General features: G+C 39.3%; 1 protein-coding gene across 1 annotated transcript in view; it reads right to left on the bottom strand.

Moving 5' to 3' along the window:
• The window catches only part of LOC131070828 (uncharacterized), a 170,452-nt gene that overhangs the window by 54,613 nt on the left and 95,536 nt on the right, over nt 1-20,303 (bottom strand). The window contains exon 10 of the mRNA XM_059214336.1: nt 7,827-7,920. Within this exon, the coding sequence (XP_059070319.1) occupies nt 7,827-7,920 (94 nt within the window). The remainder of the gene's footprint in view (nt 1-7,826; nt 7,921-20,303) is intronic.

Here is a 20,303-nt window from a genome sequence, read left to right as displayed (position 1 = left end):
TTTATTGGATTGGCTCAATTCAAAGAAACGGGACTCGGACTCGACTCGGACTCAGACTTGGGACTCGGTGTCAGACTCGGCTCCAGACTCGGCTGGACTTGGGAAAGTGAAAAAATCAAGAAATTTAGAGAATTTTAAAGATTTAAAACTTGTTTCAGGCACCCTTTATTGAATACACTTAAAGACACAATAACATCATCAAACTCGACTCATTTGATTACATACAAGTATACATCAATCACATAAGAATAAACGCAAATTGTAGCTGAAGGAAATAACAAACATAGATATATAAATATTGTCAAATGTATACAATATTACAAAACTCATGGAATTAAAAATCCATGTCATCATATGATCATCATCAAATGTTTCATATAAATACCAAAGGTAAATACAACTACAAGCCTATGGCTCAGAGGAGCCTACACCCTCCGGCCCCGGCCCCCTGCGAAGGCGTCTAAGGTAGGTCCTGGATGATTCGACAGCCATAGCCGCTCCCCGTGACACCATGCCATGCTCACCAACATCAGGAACATCCGTGTCACTATCTGCCTCTGAATCTCTTGTCTGTGCTCGTGCTCTCTGCTCCTCCTCTGCCATGGCTACAGTCTCAGCCTCTATATCTACCTGGTTGATCCAATCAGTGTTAGACTTAGAGGTTAAATTTTCCCTACTTCTATCGACGCAGTTTCCCCCCATATTTTTCGACGGAGGTTTGGGGGCAGCGCCCCCAAGGTGGGGTCAAGGGGTAGCGCCCCTTGCGCGCTCCCTGTCGTGATACAGGGCGGGGTCGAGGGGTAGCGCCCCGTGAGGCCAAAAAAACTTATTATTTAATAAAGCCGTTGGGTGTTATTTTTCTATTGGCTGGCATGTTGTAACCCTATTTTTTCTCATTCTCAGGCGGAGGTTATAGTGAACAAAGACGATACCATTCATTTTAAAAAAACTTTTTAAAATGTTTTTTTTTGTCATTTTACTAACCCAGCCAGTAGTCGAGTTTGGGGCTCAAGACTTGCCGAGTTTGGTGAGTTTGAGCCAAACTCGCCAACTCGGCGAGACTCGGATGAGTCCGAGTCCGAGTCCCAGAGACTCGACAAGTATGACTCGGACTCGGACTCGCCGAGTTTAGGCGATTCATGGCGATTTTCGTTTCTCTAGCTCAATTGAACACCAACCTCTTGGCATTAATCAGGTTGCATACATTCATTCAAGGAGAAATCAAGAACAACAAGACACATGGTCGCTATAAGAAACATAAGCAGATTGAAGAATATTTCTTGGTGCCATATCAGAGATAGCTATCAGCAAAATTGATTACACAATTCATATTGCACAATTCCTATTGTTATAGCAGAAGTGCAGATTAGATATAGAACAAGAGATCATCCTTGCATAAATCTAATAGATACATCAGATATAGCAGTGATACTCTATTCTATTGATTAGTAATAAATATATCATATAACATCACATTGTAAGTGGTATATGTTGATGTGTTTTTTATGCAGTTTATACACAAAATAAAATACCAACGTATATTATCCTCTTGAACAAAATCCTCTCAAATGCTGAACTAAGTGATCAATTGAGGTGACTCCAAGGTTCCAAATGTTAGGTATTGGCATGTGGATAAGCTCAATGGTTTGATGTGATATCGGTTGAATCACAAGGAGGATTAACATTTTGCATGAACTTGCTTGAATGTGGCTGAAACGTGGGAATTTACTTGATTTAAAAAAAAAAGATAAAAAGGATGAGGGTATAGAGAAATCTAATCTACTCCTAAGATCAATGATAGCACTGGATCATGCTAGGACATACACATTCCTTAGCCAAGCTTTGCTTCGCCATGTTGCCAACAACTACACCAAACTAATGTGACCTTCCAAGGAAATGAAAGGTTTTCATATCATGAATCATTCACCCAAATACCTAATACATTGGCGCAACTTGAATAAACATATCCACAATTGAACTTAGCACATTTTAATGTTCAGGCTAACTATGCTCTGCAATTGAAAATTATCCAACTAAAAATAGTATGAACCAAGGAATTATCAACATCCACACATTACTCCATCAGAATCAATGAACTTCATCTAACATGAGGATTCAAAAAGAAATCATGCAATATGTAGAAGAAACACCAGTATCCACTATGAATTCAGTGAAAAGGATGCTTATTTATAAGCTTGGCAACAATTTCTGCCTTCTCCTCCTACTCTACTATAGCTATTTGCTATCAGCTATTGTCTATCAATCAACTATTAACCCTTACAAATGAGAGAGTGGAGCCTTTTATAGAGAGCTCATTACAAATGAATGGCCAGGGTCAAATCCACATCAATGGCCAAGATTGAAATATAGAAACCCTTATTAGGATTTGTTATACCCATTACATAACATTTAATGCTTGCCCAATGATAAAATTACAATAAATTGGACACATGTCCTTTGAATATGCACCAATGAGTGATGAGGTTAGGTACATCGAACTTTGTGCCTTCAAATGTGGTAGTTATCCTCCTTGTTGGATGAGTCAAGTGCATTGAATCTAGATGTCCTTTATTTGGAATGATATGATTGGCTTGAAGATGACTGGGCACCACCTCACCTTACTCCTTGTAACTCATCAAATGTGTTTGTGATTTAGGGAATATCTCTTGATACTCAACATTTTCAAGAGCATGCAGTGATGATGGAAGGAATGAGATGGTGGTGGGAGATATTCCCAAATTGCATTATCTTGCCTGACTTGATCATCTTCACCTATTCCTTTTGCATATTGTGTCTCGCCCTTGCATTAGACCTGAATTCCTTCACCTTGACTACTCTTGAATTACTCTTTCTATTGTACTCACAACAATTCTAGGATTTCTAGAGGAAATTCAAGATAATTTAAAATTCCTTCTTTTAGCACTTTCTCTTATGCTTGCTCTTGTATCGCCTTCTTTGTAGTGTGTTCCTTGTCTAGATGTTGTCTTTTCTTTCTTCCTTGTGATTTTCTCTCTCTAAGTTGCACCATTGAAGCCTTTCACTCGATAAATCTGATTCCTTCTTCATTGCAATGTCTCCTTCCTACATCATTCCTACAAAATAAACAAAGAAGACATCAAGCACATAGGATATAGACAGACTTCACACATTTTTCAAACTTCCTAAACTGAAATGCACTCCCAATGGGTGAAATAATGTTATAACATCTGATCTCATGTCTGATTTTTATTGATTTCAGGTCTGATCTGGAGCTTTCAGTCTGAGACTTGACCTCTTAGAGATCTGATTGGTGTTTCCACCAAGTGGCATACAAACTTTTTGTAGGTCTGATTTTCATCTATTTGCCCTTGGCCGTAGATTTTAGTACGTCTGGACAAAATATGATTATGGCTGGACTTTTTGACCTGTCAAACATGACATGGCCGGGCTTTTGGGGCAGTAAGGAAGTAAGGTGATGAGGAAGGCCAGGCCTTTGAGGGATAAGTGGAAGATTCACCTCATTTTCTAAGTCATTATTAGTCTTGATCTTTCATCAAACTTACCTTGCCACCTAATCAAATATCAATGATGCATTCTTCATTGCCTAGTCATGGATATTAGTCATGGCCGAGATTTTAGGGGTGTGGAGACATTGTGAGTATTGTGGCCGAGGTTTTAGAGGGGTGGGGTGTAATGTCCCCTTCTCAACAGTAATCAGTGTGGTTGGCCATTAGCCTATTTCAGAGACCCTTAGGCTAGTCAGAAGCAAAAATTAGGGTTTCCTATTTTCTAGGAGGATTCCTTGGTACTTTTGTGGAAGTTTGTCAGTTTGGATTCTGGATTCTTTTTGGGTTTTTAGAGAGCTTCAGGATGGTTCGACATGCATCTGCATCGAGTGACTTTACGACAGCTGCTCAGGATGTGGTCAAAATCACTTTGGAAACACTTACTATTTTTAGTAGTATCCTATTTATAGTAAGTACTATTTTTGGTAGTGCTATTTTTGGGAGGTTGCTGTGCTTCAGTTCCGAAGCTATGTCAGGCAATGTAGTTTTCAGGATTTCAGCCTTCAGATTATTTTGAGCAGTATTTAGTATATGACAGTTAAAGTATTTTTTAATACTTTATTATTTTCCCCTTGGCCTAGGCGTAACTTGTGTATGACATAAAGGGGGTTGATTTGATATTTAAATTATCAATTTATAACCTAAGTCTGGACGCCCATGGAGGTATTTTTCATTAAAAAGGATTATGACTTTACATTATATTTGATGATTGATTATTTGAGCGGCCACTTAGGGGAAAAATATGATTTTGCCAAATAAAAGATATTTTAGTTTGGACGCCCAAGTGTAATGCCATTTCATTTCATTTCATGGCAATTTACAGGGAATTGAATTTGAATTTGGGGCTCCAAAAAAGTTATAAATAAGAGTGTTGGACTCTTGTTTTGGACATCCATGTTTATTTGCAACGAAGTGCTGCTGAAATCCAGAGTGATTGCTTCAGGGAACGCATACCTCCTAGCTGGTTCTTGGCTTCTTGCTTGAAAGATAGCAACTAGTTGAGATTGAAGATCGTTCTTTACACTGAAGAACAGATGGAATTCATTGTAGTAGGGTCATTTGATGTGTTTTGGTGTGTTTGTGAGTTTTCAGGTTGCTGATTGGTTGTAGAGCTGAAGTGGTTATTTCATCATAAGTCTTAGGAGGAATTTTGTGTGCTTTAGGGTATTTTTTCTATCTTTTCCTATGGATTGGGCGATGCATTTCGCAAGTTTGTAGAGATTAATTTAGAGTCTTGAATTTATATTGTAAATCGCCCCCCTTGGCTGGCCGCACCATGTGGCTGAATGCTTCGGGAAGCGTGCATTAAGCATTTGGGTCAACTTGCAATCGTTTATTGTTCTAGGCTTGGATGCCTACCTCCTAGGAGTCATTTGCATTCAGTTTCATGTCCTTCCGTCAAGTTTTGATGAAATTATGAGTGATTTAGTGTGAATTGTGTTGCTGGTCTGTGTTTTTTTAGTCTGCTGGAAGTATATCAGATTTAGAGATTTTGGAGTTGAGGGTTGTTTCTTGGATAGAGAGTCAGTTGTAACTTGTGGATCAGACTGAGCATTATTTGCAGCTGTGGACAACGATATATCTTACTTTGCAGTTCATGTTATCATTGTAATGCTGATTAGTAGTACTAACAAGAAGTTATATTTTGAATTGCTCTTAATTTCCCACTGAATAAGTGGAAGAGGCTGGCCTTGCCACCTATCTTATTTCATTGCACTGCTGTCCTCTCGCTGAATAAGCGGTTGAGTGGATTGTTATTAAGATTTTCAGTCCTACCACTGCATAAGTGATTAAGTGATCTATTTCCTTGTTTGTAATAATTGTCCTGCTGAAAAGTGGTTGAGTGATTCTTCTTAAGTTGCTCTTGCCTGCTGGACAAGCGGAGGGGGCTGGCTTGCCACCCTACATTGTATTTTAGTTGATTATTGGAGCTAACGATCCCCTATTCACCGTATGCTCTCACCTTCCCACATTGGGCTGTTGGTGATCAAAAAGTGGAAGGGTTATCTTTCAACAATATTGAGTTTATATTTCCTAACCTTAATGGGTGTTTGTAAATTGAAAAATTCAAAAAAAATCTAAGGGGGTCATGACATGGGGACATGAAGTGGCCAAGGATTTAGAGGGGTTTGGACATGAGCTCATGATTGGCTGGGGATTTGATGGGGTTAGGACATGACATGGTTGGACTTTTGGAAGGGTCAAGACATGACTTGGAAGAATGGCTGGGGATCTTAAGGGGTAAATGATGTTAATGAAAAGTGGTTGGGGATTAGATGGGTGAAGGAAGTTACTTGTTGACTTCAACAAGTTGATGATTGTCTCAATCAGATCCACTCCCTCACCAAACTAGCCATTCGTTTGGCCTGATATCATATTGCTGCTCTTTCTTTTGCCAAGTCATGAATTCATCAACCTTCGAGGTAGGCTAGACTTTTTGACATGTGAGGACAAAATAAGGAGATGGTTGGAGTTTTAAGGTTGCCAAGACAAAGTAAGGTGAATGGCCGGCCTTTTGGACCAATCAAGACACTTTGCTAAGAAGTCTGTGGATCTTGAGGGGTGAGGAAGTGGAACTTCTTCCTTAGTAGAATTTCACCAACCTAAGCTGTTGATTACATCAACCACCTTCATTCCTCACCATCAAGGCAACCTTAAAACTCCGTCAAAATTCATCAAGCACTTGATCTCTAATTGTTTTCTCATCACACCTAATATTCATACCTTGCTTTGACCTGAAGGTTGCACTGTGAAACATCACCCAATTGTCACCTTGACCTCCATCCATCACCTAGCTTGCACCTAACACTTGAACATCTAGAGCTAGGAAGACCTCAAATTAACATTGGAGGAAGACCAGACTTGATCATTTCCTAACAATCAAAGGCACTGCATCTCACAAGCAAAAGGTTAATAACACTAAAATTACTGCCAAGCTAGACGACTAAGCTAAGACATCTACTCTAGAAAGCAAAAAGTGGGGGAGTCCCCATTTGCAATGGGGTGATGTGTGAAAACGTCACAACAGTATCATAATCTATCATTCTTGAAATTAAGTAGCACTAATGATCATTTCCTAACAATCAAAGGCACTGCATCTCACAAGCAAAAGGTTAATAACACTAAAATTACTGCCAAGCTAGACGACTAAGCTAAGACATCTACTCTAGAAAGCAAAAAGTGGGGGAGTCCCCATTTGCAATGGGGTGATGTGTGAAAACGTCACAACAGTATCATAATCTATCATTCTTGAAATTAAGTAGCACTAATTATCATCATTTTAAGTGTTATTAGAGTCTTTTTTGGAAAGAAGTCTCTTGCAATTTATTTATTAGTTAATTATGCCCTTATTTCCTAAGAATTAAGGGGACACTTCACACATCGCGCTATCTCACATTTTAGACCAATCATATTGTTTGTTATTCATTGTATTGGATTTAGAGATCCAACTTTTAATAACATGAACTGCAAAAATAGTTATTGAATATGTTTTATTGTTATTTAAGTGAGCAAGTCTTTAAAATGATAACGGTTACTATTATTTTATTAAATTTGTTGTGTCAATGCTACATTGAGTTTGAAGAAGCCTTGGTAAAAATTCATTTATATGTGAAATATCAAATGAAAATTAATTGGGCTACTATTCTGGATGTATACCTGGGATGTTAAATTGCCACCTAATTGTTTTTATTTTTTTCTATTTTGAAATAATGTATTTATTCATTATATCAATGCCATGACTATGGATACTACTTACTCAGATATCTTAAATACATCATTGAAGGATGCTGAGAGATACAAATCTCAAGGGACCTATCATACCACATTGACAAATCAAAGATAAGTGCCGTTAGATTCATATCTAAGCATTTTTCAGATAAATGTATTTAAGATATCTGATCTTGTTATTTTGTTAATATAAGCTTGCTGTTGTAATTGCTCTTTAAATTGAATAATCTGCACTAAAAATAAAAAGGGGAATCCATGAAATTTTAGCATTTTCATTAACTATCTTCTATGCAAGTGTAAGAGAAGTTTTCATGGCAAAAATAAAAGACTCGTACAGGGAAATGGAATGACTATTACTGTACTGCCTTGGATTAAGAATTTATTTTTCTATCCATACTAGAGAAAACAATGATTAGATGGCTCACAATATAACTATTTCAGAAGATATTTCTTCTTCATTATCAATAAACATATCAAGTCACAAATGCATACTTGTTACCCATGAAATTGCCAATAACTATTCCTAATCTATCCAAGGCTAAACTACCTCACCTTCTAGGGAAGCCACAGAACGTAACACCAAAGTGTAGTATGGAGGCATTTTAAAGTGGTACTTGAGTGCTATCGCCCAGATTTTCCCAAGAACCTGCAAATATCAGCATGACAGTCAACAAAATTCAACTACAAGTATACTACAGGATTAGAATATTGAATTTTGATGCTTCCAAGTATTTAGGCAGCACAAGCTCAAGAATGATGAAGAAATCAAATGAAAGTCTTACAGCAAGGAGGAGGATGTTAACATTTGTATAATCTATATTCTAAACCATCATCTTGGAATATTAAAAAATTTCAAGGCCTCAGAATATTACTAGTGATAAGCATGGTGAACTTCGTTCTGAGTCAATCAACTAAACAAACTAGCCATTATCTGTATTTATTTCCATTTGGCATACGTGAAACTGATCTTACTAAGGTCTAGCTGCATTAGTACCTAAATAATTGGACTACAAACATTATCCACTTCCTTACCATCTCATATATAAAATTATGTACTCTAGTAGTGGGGAAAAAAATGCTAAAAAGGAATTAAGAAGTTCTATCATATATATTATTCTGACGTTCGTTTGTAAAGTTATCTTGTGCATCATATTTGAATTTGAGGGATGTTTGACCTGCTTTTAGTATACATTGTAATTGTTGAAAAAACAATGTTTATTTTTGGTAGGATTTGTTCCAAGAATTCCCAAATAAAGTGTCAAGTACAATTAAAGTGAAGATTTCTATAATCCATTTAAAAAAAGAGCCAAGATTAAAACATAAGATCCAATAACAGTATATTAACTCATTAATTGAGGGGGTTGAAGATCCCAGATGGAAAATATAAATATTTAGCTCATCATCAATTTAAGGACTGATGGTATATCATATCGTATCATTTCTATGAGCTTCAAAGTGTTTTGGAGTATGGCTGAAAGAGTACTTTGGAGTATTATAGAGAGAGTTCTTAAAGTTACAACTTGTTGACGTGTATTTTGTACACAATCATACACAGAATAAAATACCCAAGGGTACCTTATCCTCTCTTGAATAAAGTCTCTGATTGCTGAAGATGTCGCAAAAAAGGATCAATCAGGGTGACTCCAAGGTTCTTTGATGTAGGGTCTCTATGTGTGGATAAGCACCAGTGGTCGTTGTGAATGCTGTTTCATCAAGGGGCCTTACGTTTCCGTTATTGCAAGAACAGGGTTTCCTAAAACTAACAAGTTCTCAAAAAGATCAAAAGGTAGGGTTTGCAAGGGATGAATTCTAATCTAATCCTAAGAGTGACTCAATGTAGGCTAGATTTGGCAAGATTCTACCAATTTCAATATCGCCAAAACATAACAACTCAACTGAAATTGATGCGATCTTCTAAGGTGACTAATGATTTTCCAATTCATCAAGGATCATAAACACTACCATGAAGGTACATATCAATAATTCAATGATGATTGAAGGTTTAAGTAATCCAAATATCTCCAGTTGACCACACAAGGCGTTCTTACAATCAGCAAGAAGCTAGTGGTTTGGAACGTGAATCTCACCAAAGATCAAGCTCAACACTTAGTCCTTCAAATTTAAATACTACTTCGACCAAGAATGATTCAAGAAAGTAAGCAACCATGAAAGTAGCCACAAGATTTGCAATAAAACACCATAACTTCAATATTTCATTGATCTCAAAGCCAAAATAGACAACAATTGCTTGAAATTCTCTCTTCAAAACTCAATCTTGCTACAAAATAACTTTCTTCTCTCCCAAAAGCTCTAATTCTATTCTAATATCTCCTTTCTAATCTTATTTCTAATGACAAAATGAAAATGAATGAGGGTATATATAGCATCCTCAATTACAATGAAAGGCCCAAATCAAAAGAAGATCAACGGCTGAGATTCTGACACCTAAACCCTAATTAGGGTTTATTACAAAAAGTTCCCCTTTTATTGAACAATATTAAATGCATAGCCAAATATTTAATTTGGCACAAAAATCTAGGAAACATAGACCAATGATAATTAAGGTGCCACATCATCTATAACAACCTCTCTTCTAAAACCTTGTTCCATTTCCAATGCTCCTTCTTAGCATATGCAATGAATCTAGACACGATTCCTTCAATCTCAGCAATAGAAATCTCGGGAAGATTCCTCATTCGTTCCTCCAAGTGAATAATCTGATCAAAGGCCTTGAGAAGAGCTGCATCCCATTCAGGTTCGAGTTCTTTGGTTTTCTCAATCAAAAGCATAGTAGCGAACATTTGATCTCTTTGCTCATCTGTGATAACATTCTCATCCTTGCAAAAGATGACCTTGACCTTTTCTTCCAACTCTTGAAGATCCACATCTGTCTCAACTTCGATCCTTCTGCCAAGAATAGTACATAAAACCCCAAACACCTTATCCTGAATTGGATGGATGATCTCCTCAACTTGATTGCATTTGGTGCTGGTGTCTTCGAAAAGAACTTCCTTCATCTGGAGTAGAGTTGACCACTGGAGTAAATTATGAGCTCCTCCATCCATTATCTTTTCTTGTGCTAAGATCTTCCTTGGTGTTTGCCTGATTACTTGAAGAACAGGAATGATAACATCTTTAGTATGAGTAAAGGCGGCCACTGTTATCATTAGGTTGTGGATGATCTCAAGAACCTGGATAGCTCGATGGATTGTCTGCATCATCCTTATTGCAAACTCAACGGCAACTATATGGGATTTATTAATCCAAGAGCTCATAAGCTGGACCAAGCTCTTGACTCTCTCTGCCTCACCAACTGATTCAAAGGGAAGTGCTTGCATAGGAGATACTGTTGGATCCTGACGTCCCAAAGGCTGACTGAGATGGCTAAAGTAGCCTCTCCAAGCACCGACCTCTCTCTCAAGCTTTCTATTCTTTTCCATTTCTTCCTTAAGTTTATCTTTAAGTGCCTCAAATGAATCGGTGGCCTCCTCTAGTGTCTGCTCGGCGGTGAGTGGACCAAGTTCAAATGTTTCTACATCATACTCTTCTGCAAGGATTTCACCTTCGTACTTGTCCACTGCCGGTGTAGCTATCTGCAACTTCCTGGACCCTGTCTCATCTCTGATCATCTTGGACATTTTGGTGGCCTTCTTCCTTTCTGTTACTCCCCGAGAATTTCCAACAAGGCTCTCTAAATCAATCACATTATCTTCGTCTTCGATCACAATCACCTTGTTAGTCTCTCCTTCAACCAATCTGGAATAGCGGACCTTGTCTCTCTAACCTGTATCTCTTTAGGTAATGGTTCTTCTTTCCGGAGAGGAGATGTCACTTCATCATTATTCTTATCTTCATGTAGATCATTGACTTGGAGAGATTGACTTGATGAACGCTGAGATACCTGTCCTTCTTCGTGTTTATCATTTTGAACCATTGATTCCATAGATTCCTCCACTTCAAGTGTCCTTTTCTCTTGTCGAGAAGATGTGCCGGATGAGCGATCTCGATTGGCCTCTTGCTTCTTCTTGGAGGATTCTCTTTTCTCAGGTCTTTCTTTCCTCTTCCCACCTCTAGGATGAGGATTGCCTTCACTTACGCTTCTGGGGTGAGGATTGCCCTCACTTGTGCTTCTAGGATGAGGATGGCCTTCACTTGCGCTTGCTCCTCCTTCTCCCGACCTTTCCTCCAAAGTAAAAGTCATTGGTATATTCTGCTCTCTCAACTTTTGATGTTGCACATCAACCCATCTGCGGGTACAGGAAAAAACTGGAGCCATCAAAGCCTTCAAATCCACAACCTTAGGCTCATTCCAATCTATCTTCACTGCCTTGTCCTCTCTATCATAGGATGACTGGAGATGCGTGCCACTGTCCTGAGCTTGATCGGCTACTCTACAAACTTTGCATCTCCTGATAAAATCTAAAGGCAATCTGGAATGCATCTTTCTTTTCACTTCTAAATCATCTGAGAGATTCATCCAAAAGTCCTCTACCTGACATTCATGCTTGTATTTTCTACCAACTGTCTCCTCTATATACCCATAAGGATCAAAATTCTCCCTCAAGGAAAAGAATGAAAATGAATATAAGGCCAACTCCCTTTCTGCATCATCTAAAGCTGGAGCATTAGGACATACCTCAACTGAATTCCCTAGTATGATAGGTACAGGAATTCCATTTCCATGCCTGTGTCTGAATGCCTTCGCATAAGCTGCCAACTGCCTAGTCACCTCAAGTAATACTATCCTGTCTGTCGGGTATCTCGGCAGCATATAGGGAGGTGAAGGACACCCATGAACTCTAATATATGTAAACTTCTGGAATTGGGTAAACCAAGCACCATACCTTTTTACAAGCTCTTATGCCTCTTGAGATAGCCGATTGTGAATCCCGCCTTGCAATGTCCTGGTGATGTTCATCGTGAAGGTATCATTGACTAACTTGTAGTTACTTCCTGGTGGATGATGCAAATGAACATAAGAATCACAAACTCTGACTTCCCCTGGTCCTCTTCCGATCACTCCTCTGTGAGGTAGTCGTGCATATTTAAAACTCCTGATCAAGGCATATATGATGTATGAGCTCATGTGGAATGACTTGGTAGCCTTCAGTCTTCTTAACTGCACGTCCAAGCAATGGCTAATAATTCTAGCCCAATGAATTGTTCCTTTTCCTTGAACTATTACTTGGATGAAATAGAACATCCACTTCTCAAAATAGAAGGCTTGAGGAGCTCCTGTAACTCGATTGAGTAAGGTTATCAAATCTCTGTACTCCTCCTGGAAGTCGATCCTATGTGGTGTGTTGGGAATCTTGCTCAGGCGATGACGACTTTTGAGTAACCAGTTCTTATTGATGATGCTCAAGCAAGTGTCTGGATCATCTTCATACATGGATCTAGCTCCTTCCAAGCTTTTGTAAATCATATCTTTATGTTCTGGTAGATGGAGAGCTTCACTGATAGCCTCTTCTGAAAGGTAAGCCAAAGTGTTTCCTTCCTTGGACATGATTGATCTTGACTGTGGGTCATAATGGCAGGCACACTCGATCATCAGCTCATGGCACTGGATCGCTGGAGGGAAACCGGCTGCCTTGATAATGCCACTTTCAATTATTCTCCTTGCGACAGGTGATGGTTTTCCAATGTAAGGGACCTCTCGAAACTTCTTCACATTGAAGTTTCCCAAGTTGGTATCTCAAATGTTGCTCCATTTTGACACGATCTTGGTCTCCATTTCTTCATTCCTTTGATCCTCCTTCATGAGAGTTGGACGACTAGTGGATGCTCCCGCCTTTGGGGTCGCCATCTTGACACCTACACAACATTTCATAATGAGTAATATATTTTGCAATTTTAAACATATAGAGTAGAAAGGAGATTCAAAATTTAGGAAACTTCATGATAAATCTTTGAATTATCATTTCCTAAATATAACTACGCAATTTGGAATTCAAAATTCAAAATTTCAACATTAAACTAGGAAGATCTCGCCATACCTCCACTTGAGAACTAATTCTAAGAAATAATGCAAAATTAGGCAAGTTCGCTAGGCAAAATGTGGATCGAGGCTCTCCCTTCAACAAGATGGTCTTCCTCTAGACTTCGCAAGCATTAACTTTACCACCTCTAGCCTTCAACCAAATTCGCTCCTCTTAAATCAAACTTCGCACTCCTTCTTGGACCAGATTTCGCATCTTTATTACTTCTTCAAATCGCACTTGAATGGATGATTAAATGATGGATTAAAATACTTCAAAACACCACAACTATATATGCGTTCATTACCCCATTCCTCATAGGCCGACTTGGTGAAAATAGGCCAAAAAATAAATAAAATTTAATAAAAGAAGAGGCCGACTTTTATAAAAAATATTAAAATAATACCCCAAGCGCTCTTTTTTTAAAATTTAATTTAATAATAATTAATTTTAAATGCCTTTATAATTAAAAATTTTGATTTTTTAAGGCTTCAAAAATCAATTATTAAATGCTATGCGCTTTTATTAAATGTCAATTTGATTAAAAAAAATATTTTGGAGTTTTAGCGAAATTGGCATTTAATGTGTCTTAGAGGACATTGGCGCCTAGGCATGGTAAAAATATCACCTTGTTAAGAACCTCGCCTTGGTCCCTGGGAGAGGGACAGGAGCGCCCTTTCATTTTTGGCCTTGTATTTCTTGCTTTTCACGTTCAAAGTCTCTTCCTGGACGTCCAAAATGGCACTCTTGCTTGGAATTTTGAGTTTAATTCATGCGACCTTTGGAAGGAGTTTGCTTTAAAACATTTTCGCCCTGGTCCCTTGGTGAGGGACAGGAGCGATCCCACCTTTGTCCTTGGACTTTATTTTCCAAATTGCCAATTCATGATGTGAGGTAGGCAATGATCATTTTTGTTCGTTCTATGCATGCTTAACTCATTTCTCCAAGGCAATATAGACTTTCCAAAGATATTCGCCTTGGTCCTCCAGTGAAGGACAGGAGCGATTTTTGCATTTGAGCTTAAGATTGTTGATTCTTGGGGTTGATTCCTTGTTCATCGTCCTTCGAAAGACATTTCCCATCTTGTATCGCCTTGTCATGGCGTGGCTTTGGAGGAAAATGGTTGATCCTATAGAAATCGCCCTGGTCCTCCAGTGAAGGACAGGAGCGATTTTTAGTCCATAGCACAAATTCTTAACCATATCGATATCTAATTACCTCCAAGGCGTAAAACATCATTCCTTATTCCGTCTTGAGTCCTGGAAATGAAAGTAGCATTCCAAAATGTTAGGCTATTAGGCAAATTTGAAGATTTCGCTCTGGTCCCTTGGTGAGGGACAGGAGCGCCCTAGCCAATTTTCACTTTGTTTTGTGGTCCTTGCAACTTCATTCTCCCTTGAAGCATTTTAAATATCATCGCCATCTTGCGCCTAGGCCTGGATTTGTCCAAATTTGGAGGGGAAGACTTGATAATGTATTTTTCGCCCTGGTCCCTGGGTGAGGGACAGGAGCGCCTTGGCCATTATGAGCTCACTTGTGTTTTGCTAACTTTCAAAATTATCTTCCATGGAGTGATTACGCCTCCCTTCCTTCATCTCAAACTTGAAACTCGCTTTACCTTTGCCAAAAATTTGTCTTATGAGAAAATCGCTCTGGTCCCTTGGAGAGGGACAGGAGCGTCTATTGCAACTTGGGTTGATTTTCTCCTTTGTAGGCCACTCGAGTTATATTCAACAAATAAAACACACTTCTCTTGACCTCCTCAAATTGTGAAATCACTTAAATCTTGTGAGGACAATGCAAATTAGGAACTCAAGCTCCGATCCTTCAGTGAGGGACAGGAGCAATTTTTTGGTTTCAAGGCCAAATCATTACAATTTTCATCTCAAATTTCCTTTGCTGGGGAAGATATCATCTTTTTACAAGCCACGAACGAGAGTCCAAGTCTAGGAAAGGTCCCAAAAAGGTGTGTGGAGGAAATCGCTCTGGTCCCTTGCAGAGGGACAGGAGCGAACTTGTCTTTTAGACAAAGAGTTCAACCTTTCACTGCTTTTTGACTAAGTCTGGATATTCAATTACGCTCACTTCATCCTTCCTTGTGCCTTCGACGCTCAAATTTGACGAATCAAGGCCAAGGATGACCCTGATAAGCCATTTCGCCTTGGTCCTTCAGTGAAGGACAGGAGCGATTTTGTCTTAATTATTCAAAATCATCATCTTCAAACCTCCAAAATCCTTAAAATCTTCAATTCACGTCCAATTGACTCCCTTGGCAACCCTGCACAAAACAATTAAAGGAAATTAGAGACAAATATGCATTAAATAACATTTTCGCCTTGGTCCCTGGGAGAGAGACAGGAGCGATTTTGCCTTTATAAGCCAAAATATCCAAAATTTAGGTCTTCAAATCACTTCATCATGCAGGGTTAGGTCATCTTCAAGGCCAGGGATCAGTTATCTTGCTTCCAAAATTTGGTCAAAATTTGCCCAGACAAAATGTACAATTCCATTATTAAAATGCTAACACTTAGACCTAACTTGAATTTGCCCTCAAAATCCTGACTGGACCCATCCTGAGACATACCTGGCTTTCTGACAGGCTCATCCTATTTCAAAGGATGCTTAATAATCTTTCAAAATTTGACTGGACTCGGCTTGAAAATATCCAAAAGAAACCCCTAAGGCTTAACCCTAGTCCAGACAACTCACTCACTTATTCAAAACCCTAAAAGCAGGGAGAAGAACAGGCAAAACAAAAGCAAAAAAAAGAGGGGGTCCCCATTTTAACGGGGCGATGTGTGAAATGGTCACAACACAACTATATTGTAAAAAAAAATTACATCATTGTTAACTAAAACAATTTTTATTGAGGTTGGGCTTTCCTCCTATAAATTCATTATCTCCCTTCATAGTCTGTCGTGTTAGTATTTCCACATATTCCATTTAGTGTTTTTTCTTTTTGTGCTTGGTAAATTCCCCTTATGGCGGTTCCTTTCACTCCTAGATGCCACAATCTAAGTGTATCGAATCCATTAAATACCCTAAGGACTTGCTGTAGTCAGCAGTTTTGCTGTAACTAATAAATAAAATGTTGATAAGTAATAATTATAGTTGGCTATGCAATGACATTTGTTTCGGAGTAGTTGTCGGCAGTTCCTAACGGTTGGTAGTCTTAACCACCCGCCTAGTAATATATATGTACTTCATTGTGTCTCGAAAGCTAGCATTGATTATACACATTACATTATGAAATAAATGATATATCTTTTTGGCCATATTATTAGGTTGATATTCTTATGTTACCTTACTATATGATGTGAATTCTATCTCCTATTTACTCTACGTAATCTAAACTATTTCCCTTTGGGAGTAAACATTTTGGCATCATTGCCGATATGAACTTGGAGATCTAAGCCATAGAGAGGCAGCATGGCGACAAACAGTTTGGCAATGTAATGGGCCGACTATTCGACCAAGAAGTATTAGAAACTACCAAAGAAGAGGAAGAGATAGTTGAGGACAAAGTAACATAGGATCTAGCATACCTGTGAGAACTATCCATTAATCAATACGTTCGAAGGGAGACTCTCCAACGAGAGGTCCCTGAGAGTGTCATTCGTGGCAACTTGAAAGTGAACGACAAGGTCGATCACCTTCTTCGAAGACTCCCTAGGTTGTTGGCATGAAACTTCATTGACCTTCAAGAGCTTTAGGAGGAGAGAGACTAAGAGGAGCATCAACAACAAATATTACGACAGTATGAGGAAAGGAACCGGAGGGAGGAAGAAGAGTGTGACACAAGTAGACGTCGTATCTTCAACAATTAATGCCCTTATGGCCAAAAAGTGGAGTGATGGGGAGAAAGTTGCTAGGAACCTACCACTCCCAAATGAAGTAGATGAAGACCTTGCAGACCAACTACACAACCAATTTGTACAATCAGTGTTGGATGAAGACTCAAGAGCGAGTCCACAGAGGGTAGCCCATCTGTACAATTGATACGTGAAGAAGAAGACAAAGGACGAAATCTCAAGGACGAGGTTGCCAAAATATTTGAAAAGAATCTGCACCATCTTGAGAACCTCACCGAGAATAGGGGAGCTTGAGCCAAAGACCCTAGGAAGGAGGGAGTCCAGAAATAAGGAAGTTAGCCGAGGTGCAAAGGACATCAACGGTGTCGATATAGAGGTCTCGCACATGGCTGAGAGTGCAAGAGAAGCACTTGAACGTGGTCGAGAGCAAAGCAGTCCAATCACGTCTGTGACACACAATACATATCGACCTATAATAATGGTGGCCTCCCCGGTGAGTTGGAGTGTGGATAGGCAAAAGCTCCCTAACTTCAAAGGGAATGGTTTGGAGGATCTAGTGAGGCATTGTAAGACATGTGAAACTATATGGTTGGCAAGTGGACAAATTGACAAGGATTATTGGCCAAGGTCATTTCCAATCACGTTACGAGGAATAGCCATCAACTGGTTTACATATTTGGAAGATGAACACACAGAATCCTGGGAAAAATTGAAGAAGGCATTCCAAAAGGAAATTAAACTCCTAAAAGATGACAACGAAATTGTGGCCAAAATCTATAACACCAAACAAGGGAAAAACGAAAATGTGCGAACTTACAATCGTAGGCTCAAGGAGTTGATGAGCAAATTGGAAAATCAACCAACCAATGGGTAAATGACGGTTCATTGTGGGACTGATCCGCTCACTAAGGAAGAAGATGAAGATGGTACCCCCATCCTCGTACATCGATGCTTACAATCGAGTGATGGACATTGAAAGTGAAAGTGGAACATCGCGGGAAAGAAAAAAGCAAGTGACGATGAAAGCACAAAGGGTAGCAATAGTGATGGCGAGTCCAAAATAGTACAATCCCTCAAATAGAATATGCTACAAATGATGAAGGAATTAAAGACTAAGAAAGAAGGGCCGAAGGAGAACAAGATGTGGTGCACCGACTGTAAAGTAGGTCACACAAAAATGACCTGTCCAAATAAACTATTTGGCAACATCTGTCAAGTACTAGGACATTCCATCAAGGAATGCCCATAAAACTAAAAACAAGAAGCACACAAGTGCTCTTTGCCCAAGGGGAACAGGTGACCTGGCCAACCACACCACCAAAACCACCTACCAATTCTTACGCATCACCTGGCGGATACCGTAACCACAAGTGAGGGAGCAATAACCGCTATAATAATAATAGTGGCACAAGAAGTAGAATTCAATATGATGCAAAGGGGAGATCAATGATCCAATGCCAAAAATGCAATGAGTAGGGTCATTTCGCCTGTGTGACAAAGCGGTCAAAACAATACAACATGTTATGTAAGTGGTGTGGAACCGAAAACCATGAAGACACCAATTGCCCAAAATAGGAAGGGGTAAATATGCTGGTGGTGGAACAGCCAGATGAAGAAGTGTTGACAATCACCAAGTTACAAACAAAGAAAGCAATATATCCATATCCCCATATGGAGAAGGGAAGACTTCAAGAAGCCAAATCTAACGTGGAACGGGCAATGGCGGATGATAGAAGAGCCTCAAATAAAGCCACCAGTACTCCATTACGGTCGGAGTCTAAGAAGAACATAGTAAGACAGGTGCTATAAACCACAATACTCGTAAGGGTAATCAACCTTCTACAAACTATGCCACAATTGAAAATGGTGATCACAAACATAGTCGGTGACGACACATTTGGCCAAAAACAATGCAAGCCACAAAAGGAACTAATGGTGAAGCCATCAAGTAACCTGGGCACTGATCCCATGTTGCTAACGATGAGCATTGGAAAAAAGTTGGTCGTCAGTGAGATGATGACGGGGGGGAAGCTAACAAAAACCATCGTCAATGGAGGCTTGGACATCAATGTATTTCCAAAAGAAACATGGAAATGTCTGGGAAAGCCAACACTCTGTCTGCCAACCTTCCACTTGGTGGGTGTCGATCAACATGGCATTAAACCATTGGGGACATTGATGGCACAAAAGTTAACAATTGAAACACATTACTTCTTCCTGGATTTTTTAGTTATCCCATTGCAGAAGAAGGCGTAGGACACTCTCCTAGGGAGGGGTTGGTTGATTACTGCCAAGGCGAACCATAAATGGAAGCAAAACACACTCTCGATCGTGAGTGAAGGAAGTACGTCATCAACCCAAGGAATTAAGCGGTGAGCGAAAAACTAGCATCCTCCAAATCAAAATCTGAAGATGGAGATTTTGGAATGGATTAAGGGCAAAGAATAATGGAACCTAATGACAAAGGAGTACTTGAACTAGAAGACTTCTTGAAGGATGAAACAAGCTCTCTCAATGGGTTATTTTGTTGGTAGATGGAAGACTACGGAGTCTTCCACCTTGAGTGCAACATGCTACAAATCAGGGAGATTGAGGAAGTTGACAAGGGTATGGAGAGTGCTACCTTTCCCCCTAAGTATGGGGGAGTGGCACAAGTGGATGACATGTTGACGCACCATTTTGAAAGAGACAAGATCATAAAGTACAAAGAGTGTGAAGAAGGTGAATTTGAGCAATGAAGACAACCCGAAGGTGATATTGGTCAATGACAACTAGAACTTTGTACTAAAAGCGGTTGCATTCAAGATATTTATGGAATATAAGGACACAATTGTGTGGACATATAAGGATCTAAAGGGGATACCACCAGAGTTGTGTGCACAACCCGTATGGAAAAGGCATTACCGAATGAATAAAAACTACGCCATCAAGGCACATGAAGATATTGAAAAGATGCTGGAGACGGGTATAATCTTTAAGGTGGAAACTAGTAAGTGGGTCTCACCAATTGTCATATCCTTAAAGAAGGAAGCGAATCGGATAAGGATTCGTGTGGACTTCGAATGTCTTAACACAGTGACAATTAAAGACCCTTTCTCCATCCCATTCATTGACACCATACTCGAGGATGAGATATACAAATTCTCGAGGTACAACCAGATAAGCATTGCCAAAGAAGACAAACTGAAGACTACCTTTGTGGTAAAAGAAGGGGTGTATGCGTACAGCAGGATGTCGTT

This window comes from Cryptomeria japonica, chromosome 11 (genome assembly GCF_030272615.1).
Source record: "Cryptomeria japonica chromosome 11, Sugi_1.0, whole genome shotgun sequence".
NCBI classification, from domain to species: domain Eukaryota; kingdom Viridiplantae; phylum Streptophyta; class Pinopsida; order Cupressales; family Cupressaceae; genus Cryptomeria; species Cryptomeria japonica.
The sequence above is the reverse complement of the archived record's forward strand: the minus strand, read 5'-3'. Positions and strand labels throughout refer to the sequence as shown.